At 43.3% G+C, this 22,884-nt stretch overlaps 1 protein-coding gene across 13 annotated transcripts in view; it reads right to left on the bottom strand.

The window, feature by feature from the left end:
• Positions 1-22,884, bottom strand: part of LOC139566069 (protein phosphatase 1 regulatory subunit 12A-like) — a 69,028-nt gene that overhangs the window by 31,090 nt on the left and 15,054 nt on the right. For all 13 annotated transcript variants that reach the window (XM_071386945.1, XM_071386939.1, XM_071386934.1 and 10 more), the window contains exons 2-7: positions 16,400-16,530; positions 7,018-7,136; positions 1,826-1,985; positions 1,012-1,156; positions 792-866; positions 452-543 (exon numbers count right to left, since the gene is read on the bottom strand). In XM_071386945.1, coding sequence (XP_071243046.1) covers positions 452-543; positions 792-866; positions 1,012-1,156; positions 1,826-1,985; positions 7,018-7,136; positions 16,400-16,530 — 722 coding nt within the window. The remainder of the gene's footprint in view (positions 1-451; positions 544-791; positions 867-1,011; positions 1,157-1,825; positions 1,986-7,017; positions 7,137-16,399; positions 16,531-22,884) is intronic.

Genomic DNA, 22,884 nt, shown 5'->3' with positions numbered 1-22,884 from the left:
ACTTAAACGATGGTTTGCCCCGTGGCCTAGACCTCAAATCAAATTGTATTAGTCACATGCGCCGAATAGAACAGGTAGACCTTAGTGAAAATGCTTACTTACAAACCTCTAAACAACAAAGCAGTTTAAAAAATACGAAAAATAAATAAAAGGAACAAGTAATTAGAGAGCAGCCGTAAAATAACAATAGCGAGACTATATACAGGGGGTACCGGGACAGAGTCAATGTGCGTGGGCACCGCTTAGTCAAGGTAATTGAGGTAATACGTACATGTAGGTAGAGTCATTAATGTGACTACGCATAGATAACAGAGTAGCAGCAGTGTAAAAGAGGGGGTGGGTGACCTACCCTGGGGTTAATGCATAAAAGATTGACAATCAATTACATGACTGTATTTCACTGAGTGACTACCTAATGTCACCCCATTTTCCCCCCAACCAGGACATTTACCTCTTAATGGATTTTAGATTTTGATTGTTGTCCCCAGTGGTCGTCGTTTCTATCAAGGGAGACTTCTTAACATCCTTCTTTTCACTATTGAGCTGCAATGGGAGAATGTTTTTTTAATGATTGACGGCAGTTAGTACCCTAACGCCATAACTTAAAACTTTCAGTCGTAAAAAAAAACAAAATTGTCAGATTTGATCAAGGGCTTCTGCTATGCTTACACCTGCAAGGCATATACCAGTGAGTCGCAGTTTCACTTTTGAAAGCTTCAATAGCAGGTTATACAGTTCATCCAGGCTCAAATGAAAGCTCTTATGTAACCATTAGCCACACACTGGCTTACCAGATTCTGCTTCTTCTGTAATTCCTCTAAGTAGCCAAGGACATCTTCATCTGCAACATCAAAAGATGTCTGACCCTGAGGAGGAAACACACAATTCTCAGAACTAGTGTTATGAGAAGAGCATATATGTGCAGTACAGTACATTACGTAACAGTACATGCTCCATATTCAACTGAACCTTAGAGGGTATGGATAGAGAAGCCATAGTAGTACTACTCACCACTTTATTGATAAGGTCCATGTCACACAGGTTCTCCACCAGTATCTTGCAGGCCTCCTCTTTGCCCCAATGTGAAGCAGCGTGGAGCGGTGTCCAGCCGTCAAAATCTTTAATATTTACATCATACCCTGCTTGGATTAAAAGCCTGGGGGGAAACAAAAATAGTATTTGAGATTTAGCTAATCTTGTTTTCTTGGATTTGGTGCTGAAACCTAATCTTATCAGTCGCTGCCAGTGTCCAGGCTTTTGCTACTGTGGCAGCATTATGGCTGTATTTCCTATTAGTTATGCAAAAACAGAACCCAAAGACAAATAAACAAAAAAGTATTCTATCAACTATCTGCATAAGCGCAAATACATTTGTGCAAAGGTTTAAGACCCATATTTCAGTCAATAAACATCTTGCAGGACAGGAAAAATGTTGACCTCTGAGTGACCTCTGAGTATCTGGTACTCAACATGGTAGATGTTAGTGTTAGCCAACTATGGCAGTGGAGTGTGTGTGGGAGACTTCGTTGGCTGCATTCCCAGGAGCAGATGGACAGGGTGCTGCAGTCCCTCCCTTAGGCAGTCTGTCTGTACTGACAGGCCAGAGCTGAAGATGGGCTCTTGATAACCACTGATGAAGTAAAATCCCACAAGGGACATGACTATAAGCAGCATCCACCGAAGAACAACAAATACCTAACGACAACATGTAAGTGGAAATATCTTTTAAATCAGCGTTAAAGGCGCTAAGTCTAGAATAAAAAGTAATCCAAAGATGGGCTACAGCTTGTTAGAGGTAAAGGCGAGGTAAGGAGTCTGGACTTACTTTAAAACTTCTGCGTATCCCTTGGCGGCGGCGACGTGGAGTGCGGTCCCCCCGGACTTGGCGTGTCGGACGTCGTTGATGGTTCCGCTGTTGAGCCACTGCCGGGCGTCCCTCAGCATGATCCGCTCCTCCTCCTTCCTGGCCGCCTCGATGTCCACGCCTGGTGGGGGCAGAGTGTAACGGTGACCACTGTTAGTCTGGCCTCGGTGGATTAACGGCTACTTAAAAGAGAGGCCCGTCACTATAAACACTGGAGATTATCTTGGCTACAAAGAGCAGTAAAAGGCAGAAACTGTCAGGAAATAAATAATGCTGCCTGTCTGGCATTCAACCCCAGGGAACTAACATTAGAATATTACAGAAATGATTCAAAGACATGAAAACGGAACCCTGAAATTAGCTGAAACTGGACACACCACATACACATGCTTGGCACACATGGCTTTAAATGAATGAGTTGAATGCTCACACTCAAATGGGGAACTACAGTCCAGAGTTTCATTTGAAACTAACAATGCGGCTGAAACCCTTTAAACAGCAGAAATCTGACCTGGAATATTACACAAGAACAGGCTAAATTTCCCTACGGTTTAACCAGTGTTGTAAGCGAGCTATGGACATTTGACATACTTTGTATGGTGAGATGTCAAAATTCAAGCCATGTAGGCATGTAGTAGAAGCAAATAATCCACTTGTGGTTGTGCAAAGTGAGTGGGAGCAAAGCTAGCACTCTTTTCCATTGACTAGAGGCCTCTGACAAAATATTGAAATAAGCAATTTGTCAATGTTATCACTGCTTTGGGACAGAGCAAACAGTAAGTTTTCCATGTGGGTCAGTATGTCCAAGGTATAGGCCGGCACTATACAGGATACAGGCTGTTGCAGGAACAGGTGTGTACGCTAGACGGCTGAAATTTGGAGCGACTGGTGAAGGTGTGTGACTACTCAGCTGTGAGTTGATTGTGCTCAACTACATAAACAATGAGCATAAGTGCTCTGGGGTGGAATCCAACAACACTTCAGCTGATCCTATAGGTTTTGGGTTCCTCGTATGACGCACCGTCATCCCTCATTGGTCAGCTCTTGCAAAAAAGGCTGGACTTTCTTTTTCTATCCATTCATGAAGTCACTTTATTTTTCCATTCATGAGGCCAAGGAAAGTCAAGCAGCATAAAAAAAATAAACAAGATTGACAAAGACGAATATCATAAGGTCCAGGAATAATCTGATTTTATTCAGAAATAGATCAACATTAGTTAAATCAGCGCTGGTTAACACTACCGGTCATTGCTGATGAGATTAGCGAGCTGAAGCGTGACTAATTAAAAGGACAAAAGAAGATTCCAACTGTCTGACAGTGTGTTAGGCTGGATGGACAGGGAGCAGTTAACTCCAGCCAGAAGTTCTGGCCTGGCGCCAGCGGAGGAGAACAAGGGACGTAGATCTGTCAGCTAGGGGACCCGGGCAAAAATTCCTGCACAAATTCACTGACAGAGCACCGCTTGTCTGCATGCTGCGTTTCAATCGTGGGAAGGAATTAAGACGACTCAGGTCTGAAATTGACTCCTGGCTGCCCAAAAAAAACAATCCTGCTGCACAGTTAATGGTTGTGACAAAAATACTTCTAGCTAATCTACAGGCCTTTGCATGGAGTTGTCCATCCCTTTCATCAACGACACCTTGACGTCTGGCTGCATGGAATAAACAAGCCCCATTTGAAAGGGGGATGGGTGTGGCTCTATGAGTCAAATCCCTGACTCACTACACAAATGAATGGTCCAATGAAACAGAGATTTTTCCAATACAGAAGTGAATCAATGGGTTCAGGCTGGTCTTGGGGGGAGATGGCACCCTGGCTGCAGTGTTGAGTAACACGTTGCCCTTTAGTCCAGTCCATGTGATGCCATTACAGTGTAATACACAATGCACTGCTGTCATAATGGATCTCAATTAGTCCTTTATTCTGCTGGGCTGCTGCGCATTCAGTCTGTGGAACGGGTGGACTGTGGTACAAAAAGATGAGAGATGTCCACAACGTCCCAGATGCATGTTTTACAAATGCACCAGCAAGGCAGGGGAACTCTATTAGTCAAGGCATTATCAACATTACTAGCCTCGCAGTAATTGGCCTGTATAAATGTTTATTGCATCTGTTACAATAGGGCCTATCGCTTACTAGAGAGCAGGGACATTTAAGGAGTAGTCTGTACTGGTTCTATAAAAAAGGCAGGGAGACTAATAGATCCTAAGTAGGACTACAAAACAGCAGCCTGGTGGAGGAACTGGCACACATTCCAAGCTGCTTTTTCAAGGGAATATTGCACCTTCTACCGGGACCCTGAGAAAATAAATAGAGAAAAGCCAGTAGACCAGAAAACTGACTGATTAAGTCCCCACCACACTCCCTCCCCCTCTCTCAAAGCTAGGCCTGCATATGGTCTGGTAATGCCAAAATGGAAAATATCCCAACGAATCGGCCATGGAGCAAACATGTGAATCCTCGGAGGACAGTCACCTGGACCTCTGAGGATGTGATAACACAGGACTAAATTCAGCTGAGGGAAAACCTGTTGACAAGCCAAAACAAAAATTACCCCAACACATTGAGCAGGGAAACTGGGTGGGGTGGCACCAGAGACAGCCCTTATGGCCAGCTATAGAGGGAGTGGGGGGGTGGTACAGGCAGCCCAGTCACCTGGCCGGCGTGGAGCTACTGTCTGGGAGGCAGAGATGGGATCTGAAGGTGGAGCCAGCCGCCCGGCTGTGGGGGAACAGTGGAGGCTCCTTAACGAGTTTAACCCCATGACTAAAAATGTATCTCTTTCGAGAGGAGACTATGCGACGGGAGGTGAAAATCCCATTAAAACATACAGAGGGAGTTGCACAACACTGTCCCTTACTGAACACGGAGAGCTGCTCTAGACATTGTGGTAAATTCAAGAACAAATGCTCATGAATTCATTCCCTATGTGGAGTTCCAACGAACAGCTTGGGCAATCCACTCGTGCTGCAACTCTGCTGCAAACTAATTGCCAGTGTAACTGCCCTTCGACACAAAAAATTATGTGGTATCACTGATCAGATACAGCCAGGGGGTAGAAACGTTTGCATGTTAAAAAGGCATATGATTGATGGCTCCTCTCTTTGGCTGGAAAAATGGCAGAATTTTTCTTTGAGTTGGTGGTGACCTAACAATCGTTTGTGGTGCTTTTGCTGAAAAGCCTATTTGAAATCGGACACTGGTGGGATTAACAACAAGATGACCTTTAAAATGGTATAAGACACATGTATGTTTGAGGAATTTAAAGTATGAGATTTCTGTTGTTTGAATTTGGCGCCCTGCACTTTCTCTGGCTGTTGTCATATCGATCCCGTTAACGGGATTGCAGCCATATGAAGTTAATAATAAATCCACAAGCGTTCAATAATTACATTAGTTTGTGTTTCTTACATCTGCAAACAGCGAGTTTGTCTTCTCTTAGCACGTTTTAGCTAAATCATGTTTGCCGCTAATAAATGTACTGAGTCAGAGAAAACGTAGCTAGTTAATACAGCCGGATACCAGTGCAGGCATAAATCAGCATGTTTGTGCAACAGTATCTTATAAATCAGAGGTATAGGCAAAGTGTGAATGTTGTCTACATGAAGAAACATTTAATGTAGGCAAAGATTATAGGGTCCCTTAGGAAACAGACCACCACTTTGGTTCCTACCCTGTCAACTCCTCCCTGGCATTTTCATACGTTGTCATGTCAAACACTTCAAAATACCCACTATTATTTATATTCCAACTATAGAATTAAAATAAATATTATATTTCCATGATTCCAACAGTTTACCGAATTGTTTTGATCTAAAATCATAAGTCAAATCGCAAATGCAACATTTGGTTAAAAATAAGGCCTAGTTTTTTTGCCTATATCGTGCAGCCGTACTGTGGCAGTGTGAAAATTCTCAAATGAGTGCAGGAAATGCAGATAAAAAAAAAAAATGAAGTTGAATTGAACAGTAGAAAACAGAATGGAGAAAGATCCATTGAAATCACTTAGACTGTATGTGTTGCCACTGTAGGGTCACGCACTACTCAAATGTAGAGCTTTAATTATTCAAAAACATAACATACCGTCAAAAACAATAACGCCGAGCCCTAGTTCTACACGTCTACACCGGGAGGAGCAACCTAAGCAGAGAAGGGTGCAAACAGCAGAGGGGGTGGGCCTGCTGTCTGACAAGCTGCTACCTAACTTCTAATTATTGCTGGTGGCTAGCATGGCTAACAACGTAAACAGCGCAAAGGTGTCCAGCCACACTTAGTGGATTTGATGAGGTGCATTTGGAATGGCTACTAGGTGAACGAGAACGCCATAATCTTCCGACAACGCAGCTACATCATGAGCAGAGGAGCGGTTTGTCCCCGGGGCCATTAGCACGTCTGAACAAGGCCTCAGACGGGGGGGGGGGGGGGTACATTTCATCATCTCAACAACACAGAGGGCTAAAAATAGAAAAAGCCTTCCATCCAGTTTAGACTCACCACAAAGAGAAACCCAGAGTTTAAGTGGATCGCATTAAACTCCATTATGTAACTTCTCCACCGAGGCAAAGCTGCCGGGACTGGGTCTCACTTGATTTCATAAATGCTTTATGACACGGTACATGCATGACATACCTGGACATCATGTACTGGTATTGGGTGAAGTAGTAAAGGGGGAATTAGACTAGACCAGTGAGGTGTTGGCCATGGAGGCTGTAGTGCTATTGAACCAAGCTGAGTGCACGCCACTGGAGGCCTGCTTCCTGATATGACCGGAGGCCACAGCGGCCTAGATGCATGTACCACGATCCACTGCGCACACTCACACAACCTCTCATCCCTTAACCGTCTATTTGGAAAGGCAGCGCATAACTGCCTGGTATGTAGCAAACACAGAATGATGCTAGCAAAGTAGCAGCACTCGTTTGTCATTAAAAAGTAATCTAATTTGAAAACTTAATGAAAAACATTTCCATTATGTCGTTTTAGGCACATCCCTTCCAATTACATAGATGTAAAAAGCCCCATTAATGATGTGCTTGGTGGACAATGTTTGACCGGCAATGGTTCAACTGAAAGCAGAAGTGAAAGAGTTGTTGTTGATTAGCAGGTCAGTGTGGGGCAGACCGAGTGAGTCAGTGCTGCGGTCTGTCTGTACCTTGTCGGTTGATCTCATTCTTCAGGAGCTCCTCCATGGCCTCCTCCTCAGCGATGTCCAGTGGTGTCTCCCCCTCACTGTTCACCACCCCCACGCTGGCTCCCTGGCCAATCAGATACCTGCACAAACACACACACTTACTTAGGACAGGTAAGTAGTAGTCCAAGTAGTATTAGTAACACTCAGTAGTAGTAAATTCATTCTTCACTGAATCAATATGGATGGATCAAGTCTCTTATTTAACCCAGGTTAAATCAAGTTAAATCAAAATGCCTAGGAAATCATGTCCATCTCATTCTATGTATTAGGCCTATATAAGCTACTGCTGTAGGCCTATGAAATTGACACATTTACGAGGATTGGAAAATAGATGCATTTACAAATTACCATAACTCTGTCAATTTGTTCTTCACCTGCAGGGAAACAGTCGAGTGAATATATTATGAAAACCTGTACGTCATAACCAGGTATTCCGTTACGAAAATGTGGCGACGGATATTTGACCGGCAGCATATAAAAATTTACCGGACGGTGCTCAAAATGACAGAAATCACATTTAGATTATGGTAATTCATATTAACAGAACATACAAGTCGAGGATGAACAATGCGTGGTCTTCACCAAATTCTGAGTCGCACTTTGAAAAATCATCCACATTTACTTTTCCTCAGTCAACAAGACAACAAAGAAGCAAAATCACTAGCCTTTGTCAATCTACTAACCCCCATAGTAGAAAAAGTGACCTATTCTATTGGTCAGCTTGTAGAAAAATAAATAGCGTATTCCAAACAGACTGTGGAACAATTGTAGGATGATCTCACACAGTCATACAACCAGTAGGTCTAGGCTACATAAAATAAAACACGTTAAAAAGCAATGAGTGATGCAACATATCAGAACATTTTGCTTAAATGTTGATAAAACTATTATTTCTTCACATTATAAGCACAGCAACACACACAACGCATTAGGCTATGAGCAAATGTTTATTCCATAACACAATTGCGAAAACACCATTGTCAAAAGCGCACCGCACATGCTAGCGGTTTAACGTGAATAGGGCTGTCCGACTAAAATAAATAGGCTGTCAGAGTCTGTTATTTCAACCAATTGATAGGTCGAAATGTTAAGTGTATTTTTCCATATAGACATCCTATGTGTTTTAATAAAATCAACTATATGCACTGATCTTGTCTGATGTGTTAAGCTTGATTAAATAATACAAATGAGGGAGTCGGACCGCAATTGATTTGATTGTGCCGGGCCTGGCTAGTCCTCCCTGCTGCAGCAACCACCCCAGAACATCGGTGTGTATCGTGCTGTAACCATATACAATTTCAGTAGCACGTCTTAGTCTGATGACTGTGCCATCCAAGGCCTCAATGGATCAGTCCCCTCAGACAGGCGTGAATCAGACAGTTGTCTTGTACACCATGGTGATTATTATTAGCTACTGCTTGACTAAAATAAATCTGTCAACCAACAGCCTATCGAACAGTCAACTAAATGGGGTCAGCCCTAAAAGTGACAGATGAAAATATATATATATTAGACATTAAGAAGGGAGATTTAATATGCAACAACTAGCATGGGTTGCTAATATGACTAGGACTGTGCCTTTGGCTACTGGACAAGGAAAGGATGTTCATAAAATAATTTCCTCTACGGATATGGTCCGATTTTGGCTAGGCTACTTTGAAGTAAAAGGTTCAGGTTTCAAACAATTAAGTATATGTTCTCAAATTGCATACTGCCTCCAGATCATTGCAAAGTGCGACACGCTGATGAAGCCTGCCTTCTGTTGCCTATTCATTTGCTGTTTGAGATGCTGTAGCAGAAGATCTTGCGCTGTCTGACAGATTTTCCATCAATGAATAGGCAAAAAATGCATTATTTCACAATGGGATTTTCATCGCTAGGACAATTGGCCGCCGCCAATTTTATTCATCGGCTATTTCATTTATTTACCTGCATTTTAAAATCCGAAAGCCAGCTTTTACCAGCTAATGGAAACCCTGGTCACAACCCACTGGTAGCAGAAATCAAACACCTTGGGAAAGGCTAAGCACATATCCCTCCACTGACCTAACCACCCAAGGAGTTTCACACTGTACCTCTCCACCCTATGGGTTTCATGCTGTATTCCTCTACTGACCTAACCACCTGCGGGAGAATGGTGTAATTTTAGAGCGCAAATAGGGGCGTTTTCTGATATAGGGGTTTCTTGATATGAAGTTACACCCATTGAAGCTCGCCATTGGTCTGTTGCCATTTTTCTCGTTGGGGACAACAGTGGTTCACATTGATGGGGCTGTAGTGGAGCAGGTTGAAAGCTTCAAGTTCCTTGGTGTCTACATCCCCAACAAAGGATCATAGTACAAACACACCAAGACAGTCATGAAGAGGGCACGACAACACCTTTTCCCAATCAAGAGCCTGAAAAGATTTGGCATGGGTCCCCAAATCATCCTGATTGCATCACCACCTGGTATGGCAACTGCTCGGCATCCGACCGTAAGGCACTAGAGGGTAGTGCGTATGGCCCCGTACATGACTGGGACCAAGCTTCCTGCCATCCAGGACATATACACTAGGCAATGTCAGAGGATTGCCCCAAAAAAAATGTTTGTCAAAGACTCCAGTTACCTACATAGACTTCTCTCTGCTACCGCACGGCAAGTGGTACCAGAGAACAGAGTCTAGGTCCAAAAGGCTCCTTAACAGCTTCTACCCTGAAGGCACAAGACTGCTGAGAAATGTATCAAATTGCCACCTGGACAATTTACATTGACACCCCCCCACTTTGCTTTTACACTGCTGCTACTCGCTGTTTATCATCTATGCAGTCACTTTACCCCTACACACATGTACAATATTACCTCAACCTGTACCCCACACACTGACTCCGTAACAGTACCCCTGTAACTATTTCTTGAACTGCATTGTTGGTTAAGGGCTTGTAAGTAAGCATTTCACGGTAAAGTCCACAACGGTTGTATTCAGCGCATGTGACAAATAACATTTTTATTTGGTTAACAACTGTGGCATTGAAGCTAAGCCTAACCCTTTTCCTAACCTTAACAGTCTCCTAACCTGCCATGCTAATTCACCTAACCTGCTGTGTAAACAAATCTGTGTTGAGAAACCATCAGTTGCATAAGGCCGGAACTGACCAATGGCAGGTTCCTGATATCAAGAAACAACCCAAATTGCAGTCTGCCATTACACCATATTCACCTGAGGGGTTTACTGTTGTATCCCTCCACTGACCTAACCACCTGAGAGGGGGTTCATGCTGTCATTCTAGTACCCTGCCTCTAATCAGACAACTAGTTCACACATATTCACTGCATAATTAGCCCAGTGATTCACCCTTTTGTGGTCAATCACGCTCCAATTATCTTTTCCTCGCGGATTTCTCGCCCTGCGCTGGCTGATTCAAGAGGCTCTTGGAACAGCAGGAGATCTTGACTCCTGCTGCTACCAATTAGAGCCGTGGAGAGACGCAGACCCTTCTCATTAGAACACACCACTTGAAACCGGCACATTCCGGTAACTTCCCTCGTAATGGAGATTCAGCGACCGCCGTTACATTTTAGAGTTCCACATTGTCTTTGAATTCACTTTCGCCCCATTTTAGCTGGGTTTTACAAGGTGTGGTTGGGCCTTGTGGTTAGGAGTTCACCCTGCCATCTACTGCCGCGCAATGTGCTTTTTGAGATCGGTTGGGTTTGATAAAAATAAATTATGGCTTTTGATTTAGAAAGCTTTTTTTTTGTGGGTTGAATGCTGTAACACAGAATAAAACTATTAACAAAAGGTCGCAAGATGGTGGTGACTGCACAATACTGCTTATTAGGGCTGGGAGATATGGTAAAAACAGCATATCATGAGATGTCCAAACTTTTGACTGGTACTGTACACCTACTCATTTCCAGGGGTTCTTTATTTTTACATTGTAAAATAATAGTGAAGACCTCAAAACTATGAAATAACATATGCAATCATGTAGTAACCAAAAAAAAGGGTTAAACAAACCCTTTGCCTTGATAACAACTTTACACACTCTTGCCATTCTCTCAACAAGCTTCATGAGGTAGTCACCTGGAATGCATTTCAACTAACAGGTGTGCCATGTTAAAAGAACATTTTTGGAATGTCCAATCAGTTGTGTTGTGGAAAGGTACTATACAGAAGGTATTTTATCACAGGGCTAAGTCTAAATTATGGCAAGAACAGCTCAAATGATCAAAGAAAAATGACAGTCCATTAGTTTAACCTCTGAGAAACAAACTTGACTCAGTTATACCAGCTCTATCAGGAGGAATGTGCCAAAACTCACCCAACTTATTGTGAGAAGCTTGTGGAAGGCTACCCAAAATGTTTGACCCAGGTTAAACAATTTAAAGGCAATGCTACCAAATACTAATTTGGTGTATGTAAACTTCTAACCCACTGGGAATGTGATGAAATAAATAAGAATCACTATTATTCTGACATTTCACATTTTTTAAATAAAGTGGTGATCCTAACTGACCTAATACTCTGACTACACAGCTCGCATTGCAAAATTAATGTAGGAACCTATGTTATTCAATTATTGCACCCACACTGCTCGCGAGCGTCTGCGTTGCCAAGGGCTAAAATATAATTCATTTCTATTTCTGACGCAGATCGCTCTGCAAGTCCTGCCTCTCCCATCTCCTCATTGGTTTATAGAAGCAGGGTGATTGAAAGACGAACTTTGTTGCCGGTCGGCGTGGTAATACTATGAAAGTTTAGATGCCAATCACCATATAAGTTCAAAGATGAAAAGGCCTGGAAGGAGGAGAGATGCCAAGAAACGATTCGGTTGACAGTTGTGTGTGTGGATTAAATGTCGGAGTGGAGGGCCTTATGCATTTCAGATAAAATAACTCAATGTTTATATCCCAGGACAAATTAGCTAGCAACAGCAAGCTAGCTAAATAGGACAAATTAGATAGCTAAATTGCCATACATGTTTAATGCTTTTCGACCTGTCCCCAAATTAATGTAATTGGTTCAGAGTTTTTTATATTTTAACCTTACATTTATGCACGATGGCGCACGCGCGCAGCCAGCTTGGGTTCTGTGTAAAACAGGGAATATTTACTAGGATTAAATGTCAGGAATTGGAAAAAACTGAGTTTAAATTTGTTTGGCTAAGGTGTATGTAAACTTCCGACTTCAACTGTGTGTATGTATGTATTCGAGGTCGACCGATTAATTAGGGCCGATTAAGTTTATAACAATCGTAATTAGCATTTTTGGACACCGATTATGGCCGATTACTTTGCACTCCACGAGGAGACTGCGTGGCATGCTGACTACCTGTTACGTGAGTGCCGCAAGGAGCCAAGGTAAGTTGCTAGCTAGCATTAAACTTATCTTATTAAAAAAACGATCAAACATAATCACTAGTTAACTACAGTGTTGATATTACTAGTTTATCTAGCTTGTCCTGCGTTGCCTGTTAATTTATCATCATTGAATCACAGCCTACTTCGCCAAACGGGTGATTTAACAAGCGCATTCGCGAAAAAAGCACTGTCGTTGCACCAATGTGTACCTAACCATAAACATCAACACCTTTCTTAAAATCAATACACAAGTATACATTTTTAAACCTGCATATTTAGTTAATATTGCCTGCTAACATGCATTTCTTTTAACTAGGGAAATTGTGTCACTTCTCTTGCGTTCATTGCACGCAGAGTCAGGGTATATGCAACAATTTGGGCCGCCTGGCTCGTTTGCGAACTAATTTGCCAGAATTTTACGTAATTATGACATAACATTGAAGGTTTGTGCAATGTAACAGCAATATTTTGACTTATGGATGCCACTCGTGAAATAAAATACGGAATGGTTCCGTATTTCACTGAAAGAATAAACGTTTTGTTTTCGAAATTATTGTTTCCGGATTTGACCATATTAATGAGCTACGGCTCGTATTTCTGTGTGTTATTATATTATAATTAAGTCTAGGATTTGATAGAGCAGTCTGACTGAGCGGTGGTAGGCAGCAGCAGGCTCGTAAGCATTCATTCAAACAGCACTTTCCTGCATTTGCCAGCAGCTCTTCGCTGTGCTTCAAGCATTGCGCTGTTTATGACTTCAAGCCTATCATCTCCCGAGATTAGGCTGGCAATAAAGTACCTATTAGAACATCCAATAGTCAAAGGTATATGAAATAAAATGGTAGAGAGAAATAGTCCTATAATAACTACAACCTAAAACTTCTTACCTGGGAATATTGAAGACTCATGTTAAAAGGAACCACCAGCTTTCATATGTTCTGAGCAAGGAACTTAAACGTTAGCTTTTTGACATTACACATATTGCACTTTTTCTTCAATGCTGTTTTTGCATTATTTAAACCAAATTGAACATGTTTCATTATTTATTTGAGGCTAAATAGATTTTCTTGATGTATTATATTAAGTTAAAATAAGTGTTCATTGTTCATTCAGTATTGTTGTAATTGTTTTTGGTCCTCCAATAAAATCGGTATCGGCACTGAAAAAAATCATAATCGGTCGACCTCTAGTATGTATGCATGCATGTATAACAAAATACAAAAATAAGAGATATCTAGGCATAGGTTATTGGTGTACTGTTGGAATCATGGAAATATAATGATTGTAATTCAATAGTTGGGATATAGTGGGCAGCACTTTGAATGCATAGTTGTTTGACACAAATTAATAAGCCAGGGAAGACGTGTGTAAGGAAAGGAACCAAAGTGTTGGTCAGTGTTTCCCAGGGATCCCTATACGAAGTTATGTTTCCCTTTACGTAGCTAGCTAGCTAACATATTCATACTTCACCTTTTCCTCTGATTTAGTAGATACCATTACACAAACATGCAGATCTATGCCTACACCAGCACTGGTTTCAGGCTGTAATTAGCCATTAGGTTTGCTCCAACTCCGATTACATTTAGCTAGCCAGCTAACCAGCAGTTAGCATTAGCTCCAGAGTAAACAGCAAGTGAAGTGCTCATGACTACACGCCCAAGCAACACCAACAACTGCTCTCCTTGAGTGACAGGGGGCAGGGCTTGGTGTGGGAAGCGGAATGCAGGAGCGGGAGAGACGACTTGCAAATGGAGTGAACTATAAAAATGGACATTACGGACACGCTGGTGTTGTGCCTCACATTCAACAAACCAAACATTGAAATACTGTTAGAGGGTGAAGTAAAAATCCAAATCGGTCTGTGCATCAATACCGTATACCACCCAGCCCAACTGCTTATTATGTATAAAATAATTTTACATTACTTTAATAAAATATTTCAGTTCTCTATATTACATTTGTTTCATTTGATGACTAATTTCATTCCAAGTCCTCATCTCTATAGAGCTGCTGCCTATGCTGTCTGTAAAAAAAAATAAAAAATAGATATTGTCAAAGTAAATAAAGCCTACTTTTATGACTCCTGAATACCAACTATCACATAGATCATGTATTTTCAGGTAGAGATACCACGAAGTGTTCTCGTCTCTTCTCTCGGTCTGCCCCACAGACGGTCTGTACTATAGACTGGACAAGTAGTCTCGCAATGGATTATAGTCATTACCATGTTTTCTGCGCTAAACTATGTATAATATTGGCCTGTTGGAAACTGCAACTCCCTACTACATCACAGTTCGGACTTGATCCGATTTCGAGACAAACTGTGCATTGAGCTCACAGAAAAACTAAATGGAATTCAATGAGTTGTTAAAAAAAACAAAAGTGTTGGTTAATCGCTCAGAACTACTGCCATCGGATGGTTGTGGGTTTGACACCAACGGGCCTGGCGCAAAAGGCTGCCATTGCCTTTCCGGCTCTGTGGGCCTCATTATGGGAATGACGGGGACAGTGTTGTGGGCCAAAATGGCGCTGCTATGTGCTCCTACCACCCACATCAGGTCCCAGAGTCGCCCAAGACCAGAGCACTCCATTAGTCATCCATATCAGACAAGGCCCTTCACATTTCTCCTTCATTCCTCATTGCATTGTGTGAAAGTAAAGAGAGCCCTTGTCTTCAACAGCCCAGCCCTGATATGGAGAAAATGAGGCAATAAGGTAGACTCCCCACTGTATGAAAATGATTAAACTGAACATTCAACAGCTGTTTTACTTATTTTTAATAAATAATTTGCCGTAGGGGTGAGAGGGAACTCTGAAGGATAAAACTTTCCGGTAATATGTACAAGGTGGCTCTTGGAATTACAACAACCAATTGCAGCTGATGAAACACCATAAAAAGGCACAATTTGTCAATCAATAACGTTGGTAGCGTAGTATGATAATTCTACTCTAACTTGGGCAGCAAGACTGCACAGGGTGCGATTGTGGGATAACAACGCTCATGCCAGGCTCCTGTAATATAATACAGATAAGTAAAACAGGTCACTGCACAATGAGTGCAAGTGAGCTCCTTCAGCTCTCAGCCTGTTGAAAATATCTATTGATAATATCTCCCTACTTGCCGGCCCGGTTTCTGATCCCTTTAAACAGCCTTCTTACCTCAAAAGGACAATGAAAGAAAGGATTGGAAAGCAACTGGAGTCATGACTGATGCCGGAGGTTACCCCCGATTTCTCTATATTGATTACATCACAAGGAACTTGTGCGAGGTTGTTGGGGCCATCTGACAGGCGGTTGCCCCAATCAACATGTAATCATGCACCTTGGAGAAACAGACCATTGAAAACAGTGACCCCTGACAAGTTTAGGCTGTCTACTCCATAAGAAGTAGCTATTAGGATTGAATTGATTAGCATTGCATTTCATAGTCTAAGATGATTGAATAGAAAATCGATAATTGATGACCTAACCTGACTAGTGATTTACAACTAAATGTGTCTGGGGAGGGTAATGGATATTCTCCAAATGAAAAGGAATTCGCACAATTACGTGTTCAACCAGCCATAAACCTCAGGGAATAGCCTTGTAACACTTGGCGATACAAAATAAACACTTGTTAAATTGGAGGGAAAAAAACTGACCATTGATTATTGATGTGCCTGTGAGTCATTGCCTCCATTGAGAAAAATGGGTTTGCTCAAGGTGAATTGCCTGGCTAGCCATCCATGTCGCGCCAGCCAAACGGACATTTCTTCTCCACGATGAATGTATACGACGATCATGTATGTAGCGATCAGAACAGCAGAATTTAATTCAGGGTCAGTCGTCAGGCAACAATGTGAAAGGGCTGGTACATAATGGGGTTATTCCAATGCAGTAATGTGTGTGTGTGTGTGGGAGGGTGGCCTAGAGACCAGCCATTCCCTAGAGGTCCATAAAAGTTTCCAGCTGGACCCTCGCCACATCAGCCATGACACCTCCAGCCCAGCAGCTGTACTTACTCTGCTATGTCCATGTACCCACAAGAGGCTGCGGCGTGGAGGGGGATCCAGCCCTCATTGTCGGGCTGGTTGATGGCAGCCCCATGCTCCACCAGGAACGTCACCATGTCCACGTTGTCATCTATGCACGCCTGAAGGGAGGGAGAGAGAAATAAAAAGTACGTTAGAAAAGTCCAACATTTAACACTAAGAAACTTCAGTGAAGAAACCCGAAAGGAGAAAAATCACAAGCCTTCAGGGACATGCAGGTAGGCTTATGTTTGTGTGTGATGCCTTCCTCAGTGTCAGGAACCAGCACGTGTGTGTGTGTGTGTGTGCACACCCCCGGTTGACCCCGCCGACAGGGAGTGGGTGGTGTCAGTAGGGGCTACCTCACACCCCGTTTTAACAGAGGCACCTCACTTCTTCAGAAATTGTTGAGGTATGTGGGCGGGGTTGCCAAAATGTCAGGACATAGCCGAGGTGTTTGGAATACCTCAAGGTGTACTATTGCTGTTGGGATGGGGGTAATTGGGTGTTCTGACAGCTCATATGCAAAAAATATGCACATTTTGACTTTTCACTCCCTCTTTTAGGCTGTCCCATTCAAAGGCTGTACCTATGGATTTGTGCCGCTCTAGACAACATTACCAATGTTTCACTCCAGTCAAAATGTGGTTAGACAGAAAAGTCCATTGAGCTACCCAAAACACACTCGCCATTATACACTCGACTCAGTAGTATTTAGTCCTCAGGAATATGCGAATCCTTTGCATTAAGAACAAGAAACCATTAAGTCAGAAATTCTAAAAGGAGCCTTCTTTTCCTTCAAATACGCATGCCAAGACTTGATAGAGGCAAGGAGCACAAACCTGAGAAGGCAAAGCATTAGGCCGAAGCAATGACACTACAAAATGGCTGTAAAGACTAATCTGCTAATTTTAGTTGCATCCCAAGACAAACCATAACAATACAATAAAATGACATGTTGGGGGCGTTCCCTGCCGAGGCTGAGAAGTAAAAGGGATGACAAAGGCCAACTATCTGTAGCAGAGAGAGAGAGAGAGAGAGAGTGAGATCGCCGTAGGGAGTTGACTCTGTTCAGAGGACATGGGGCTGCTGGGCCAGATCTAGAGACCTCAGTGACGACCTAGGGGTTAAAATGTCACCCGCTTCAAAGTCAGCCAGATAACAAGGTGACTGTCAACAAAGAAACAAGGCCAGGCTGGGCAAAACATTGTACACAGGCACGACGGGATTAAAGCTGGACAAAATTTGTGAAACAACCTTTCACTTTTGATGCCAAGTTTCAGATCTCAGTTATTACAGTAAGTGGATTTCACAAATCAGGAATGCCCGAAAGGCCCCCCCCCCCCCACCCTCATTTGACTGAATGAGAGTACTACTGTTAAATGTCATTCTGGGATCCCTTTTCGGACCCAGGACCTGGAATTGAATTCCCTGCTTTGCGTTCCATAACCTTGATCTCTTGATAACTTTCTGACCTTGAGGGTTCCCCCCTTTCTAAAAGCTGCCTGTAAAGTTTCCCACTTTCTCTGCGAGCTGCTATGAAGCCTCAAAAGCGACGAGGGGGGAAAACACACCGGACTTTGGGTCACAGCTCTATCTGGCTGGAATCCTTGTCCAAATTTGGGCCGTTTACAGCATCGGCCAGGGCTGGAGAAGAGTCTGCGTGTGCCTCGCTGCTCTTATCTGGGACTGTGTGTGTGTATTTTACTATCCTCATGGATACCTGATATCCTCAAAGTCCCCGCAAGGATAGTAAAACAAGGAAAATTCTCCCTCATGGGGACATATCCCACATGTGTGTGGCGGTCGTAGGATGTAAAGCTGTTCAGGCAGCTGCTTGAAAGAGTGTATCCAGGTGCGTATCCACCTTTAACTCACTGGCTGGCTGGGCTCCTCTGACTTTGCTGCAGGGCAGACAGACGGCACTCCACTGAGCGCAACCCACACAGCTGCTCACAACCACACTCTGGCTGGGTGACAAGATGACGCTAGGCCCGTCTGTCTGTCAAGAGTTCAGTCACCCCTCTGTGTTACCATCCCTTAGATACATTGTAGTCATTCTTGATAAGAGACTGTCTGCTAAATGCTGAAACCAAAATAATGTAGCTAACTGTAGACTGTATACAAACAGCTGGACCGTTGTTCTGCACCATCTGAAGTCTCATACCTGCAGGTGACTGATACTATAGGCAACTAAGGTAGTAGCAATTTAGGTCAGTTGATTTGTATACAAATCTGCTACCATGCCCCTTAAGGAGAACTCACAGCTGGTTCCTGATGCTCCCCTCTCCTCCGCGTCATCCCCTACAGAGGCACAGCCCACTGGCTACAGGAGCCCAACAATGGTAATCTCTTAATGGCTGTAATTGTGTGTAGCTGACAGGTGCCAGAGTTCCTGCCAACATCGCAGGGACGAGTAGCATGGCAGCCAAGGGGACAGGACGAGGAGGACCAAAAAAAAGCGGAGATGGTGAGTCTCATCCTTTGCAAACAGTCCTTTGGCAGAGCTGTGGGGAAAGTGGCATACCTGGCTGCCCCACTCTGTCACCGCTCAGAGACAGAGAGGGGCAGCCAGGCATCGCTCAGTGGCCTGCGAGAGACACCCAATGACGCAGGAGGGACACTGCCACTGTTTAAAGTGAGGGGGGGCATTCCTTGACCAATATAGGAGCCGCTGAGAAATGCAACGGGAGCAATACCGGGAATGGGTTGAAACAACTTTTTACTGACGGGGGATTTCAGCAGTGTTTCGGTGGTTAAAGCCGAACAAGGCAGACAAAGCCATCTTTATGTGAATGCTAAACACACTATGGGGAGAGAGAGGGAGCTAATCTGACTATTAATGTAGGTAATAACAGGAGACATTGTGAGTAAAGCCCGCCTCACACCACGACTGACGCCTGACGAACAGACCTGTTCTGCACACACAGACAATCCTGGGGGAAACTTTTGTCAGCAGTGTCAAGGGTAACACTTAATTTATTGAATATAGGGGAAACACTGCAGACATGTACTGACTCGCACTCCATAGGAAACATACACTGTTTGACCAGTGTTCTAGCTAGAGAGCAGGCCTTGTCTGCATAACACAGACGGGGGGGGGGGGGGGGGGGGCAAAGCTGTGTCTCAAACTCGCAAAATAAATGTAACATCATGACTCGCAGTTCAAGTCCAGTGTTCCTCAACCACACAGAGCGATGTCGTTGATAGTAATACTGAAGAGGGTTGTGCTAACAGACATAACATGAAGACAGCAGCTGAGTATAGCAGCAGGGGCTATTTCTCCATTTCCCTTCCAGCATGTTCTTAAACCAATGAGTCCCACTAACGCCGGTGCGTTTTGGACTTCAAACCCCTTTTAAAATAATCCTGGGCTGTACCATCGGATTCATCTATTTATTCTGAATCTGAAGACACCAACCATGTGTGATTAACGGTGTTTGAGACAATAGCAGATCCCGAAAAGCCCTGGGGCCAGGTCTTTTTAAGTCTGTAGAGTCTGAACGGTTTGCGCTACAAACTATATCAAACAAGCACGCACATGTAACATGTTCTGCTCCATGACGCTCACAAGCTACACATGAGTCATTGGAAGGTAAGGGGTTCTTCTACATAGGAAATCCCACGACAGTGTCTTTAGCTCACATAGTTGCTGTCAAACTCAAAACAGGTGTCACTGACTAGTTGGATATTAATTTCCTACTGAGCAAACCATCTGCACTTACAAAATTCATATAAATTAATTTCTCAGATTTGCTTTGACGACCTTATATATTTTGACATTTGTCACTAAAACTCATGAACGCACCGGGTTGTGTCAAATTGTTTTTACAATGGTTTACATTATGAGTCTAACTATAAGGGCTGGATCACCGCTAACCCTGAAACCAGGGATGCCTCCCTCTCCCCAGCCATCCCTGCAGATGAGAAGTCCAAAGTCAGGGCCAGGTCTCGAAAGCCGTATGAGCCGGGGAAAATGCCATCCCATCCTGGCAAACTGCATGTCCCCTCCGGCCCAGGTGAATTGTCTATATATGCGAGAGTGATATGTAAAGCACCTCCATAGCGGGTGCCTTAGCCTGCAGGCAACGTGGCCTTTCTGGGAATGCCCTTCTCTAATGGAGGAAGAGAGGGTTTCTGGGAACACTGACAGAGCTGTAGTAAATGAATCAATGATGCACATTATGACAGGATCCCCCATTGTTTTATAGAGTTAGAGATGCACTATGGAGAAATAGCTCCGCCATTTCCTGGTTAATAATTTTAATAGTTTCAGTTTGTGACAAAACAAGCTAGTGTAGAGAAATATTGTATTTCCTGCTATTTGAAGCGTAGAAATAGCACAAAGAACAGAACAGATCTACTGCTTCTTAGACTTGCTTTCAAATGAGAAAGAAATGTGAGTTATAGATCTGTCAATGTGAATTTGGTCAGTTTGTCCAAAGGTTACATATTGCAGCTTTAAAATGTACTTGCCTCTCCATCTGAAAAACAGTCTGTTTATTTATGTTTAATTAAGTTCAAGTAAATCGAGATGTAATCATCCTTACCAGTTGCAATATTGTTTTTTACATTTCTATGAAAGACACAGCTCTGTACCGTTCTTAAGAATCTCTACATTTACGTTTTATTCAAATGCGGCTACTGGAATTATTTATAATAGTGGATCAATTCTTACCAGTCCTGCTTGTGATTAGAGAAACTGTGTGGGAATTTACCACAGGTGTAACTAGTCTGCACTCAATCTCAGTGCTGCTAAGTGACAGAACACTTAGCATCTTATTTTCACTGGAGGGTACTTTAAAGACTACAACACAGGACTGTTGTAACCGATGCTCTTTTCAAACACTGAAAAGTACTCCTAAATCAAACCTGTGCGTGTTTATTGGGTGTGTGTACATTCGATTACCCATTCCCATTAGTGGAGCGTCAGCCGGCATGTGCCAGGAAGTGACTGTGGCTATGAGTGCACACTTCACAAAAGAGATAGAGGCTGTCTCTTGTAGTCTGAGAGCAGAGCCTAAACACCCCAGTGAAACCTGACCCATACAAAAACCCACTGGGTTCACGCAGTAAACCACAATGTTAGCACAGCCAAATGCCTCCACATCATGGTCCTGCTAGCTAGCTGTCCATGTGCTGACTGCAGGAAATGATATCCGCAAGTGAATTCTCTGCATCTGTCCTGGCCTTGTCAAACGTTGTTTAATGGAGAAGACAGTTGGAAGTAAAGAGGGAACTAACCAGTAGAACGTTTATAAGATACACATGACAGAACCAACCTCGTCTGCTGGAAGAGACGCTTGGAGGTAGCCTCCATGCTGGCTGTGTTCACAAGCTCAGGCTACAAAGATTGACTGTCCCCCAGCAGTCGAGACTTTCTCCAACCGCAAGGCAAGTGAAGCAGTGCCCTATGCGCCTCACACATTCTCTTCAATTTAGGGCACCCATATGGGGCTGATTACAGGGCACTATCTATAGATTAACTTAATGAACCCACCCTGAGCAGCAGAGATAAATATGGAAACATTAAGAGCAGAAAAAATAGTGTCCATATGCACCAGCCCAATGCTAAAATAGAGGATTTCAAGAGCCCTGGCTAGCGGGCAGAGATAGGCAAAGCTGTTCTCAGAGCACGACCAAAAATGCACCAATGACTTGCGCCCCCCCCCCACCCACCACGAGAGCCTGGGCCATGGCAACCAAAAACAGAAGACGATGAGAGTTCAGTCTTGTCGGGCCTTTGTAAGAAACATAAATAAAGAGAGAAAATAGTTCATTTAAAGCACACTGGGGTTGCTCAGACAGCCCCCGGAGGCAGCGCACAGACCAGACCTCGCAAGTACAAGATCAACAGCTAATCTTGAGAACAGGGGGAGAGAAGGGTTCCTTCTCTTTTTGGACGTTCCGAGTTTTTGTTCACCCCACCACTGTTCTCATGACCGCTTATGGTCAAAGGACAGAAACACTGTTCTCTGGTGCTAGACCTCTCAGCAAAGGTACCAGTGCTCATCTCCAGAATATATTATTGGACAGGTTGAAAGCATAGGTCACCATGAACCATAATTAGGTTAGCTTAAATGGATACAACAAATATAATGGAGACAGCCTACATTAAGTGAACTGAAACTTCAGGGTGGCTATCCTTGTGGCCATTTCTGTGGAAAAACCCACAATCTCCCCCTCAAAAAATACAACTTCTTGCTAATGGCGTGTCTGTCATCCATATAACCAGACTTGAGGCCGACACTGCAAAGTCTGACAAATAATGTAATATGACCACAATGCATTTTAGATATTCATTTACTGTCAAATGTGTTTAACCATTATGCTCCAACCAAGAGTATTTCTCCAAAAATAGTATCCTAGCCCATGTATACAGGTTCTCCTATCTATTACAATGAAGTCACACAATAGGAAAACATTTCATACAACATAAAGAACCTGCGACCGCTTCCAAACCCCATCTCCCACCC

The sequence above is a fragment of the Salvelinus alpinus genome, chromosome 37 (assembly GCF_045679555.1).
Source record: "Salvelinus alpinus chromosome 37, SLU_Salpinus.1, whole genome shotgun sequence".
Taxonomy (NCBI): domain Eukaryota; kingdom Metazoa; phylum Chordata; class Actinopteri; order Salmoniformes; family Salmonidae; genus Salvelinus; species Salvelinus alpinus.
Note: the sequence above shows the minus strand (reverse complement) of the source record. Positions and strands in the feature narration are given on the sequence as shown.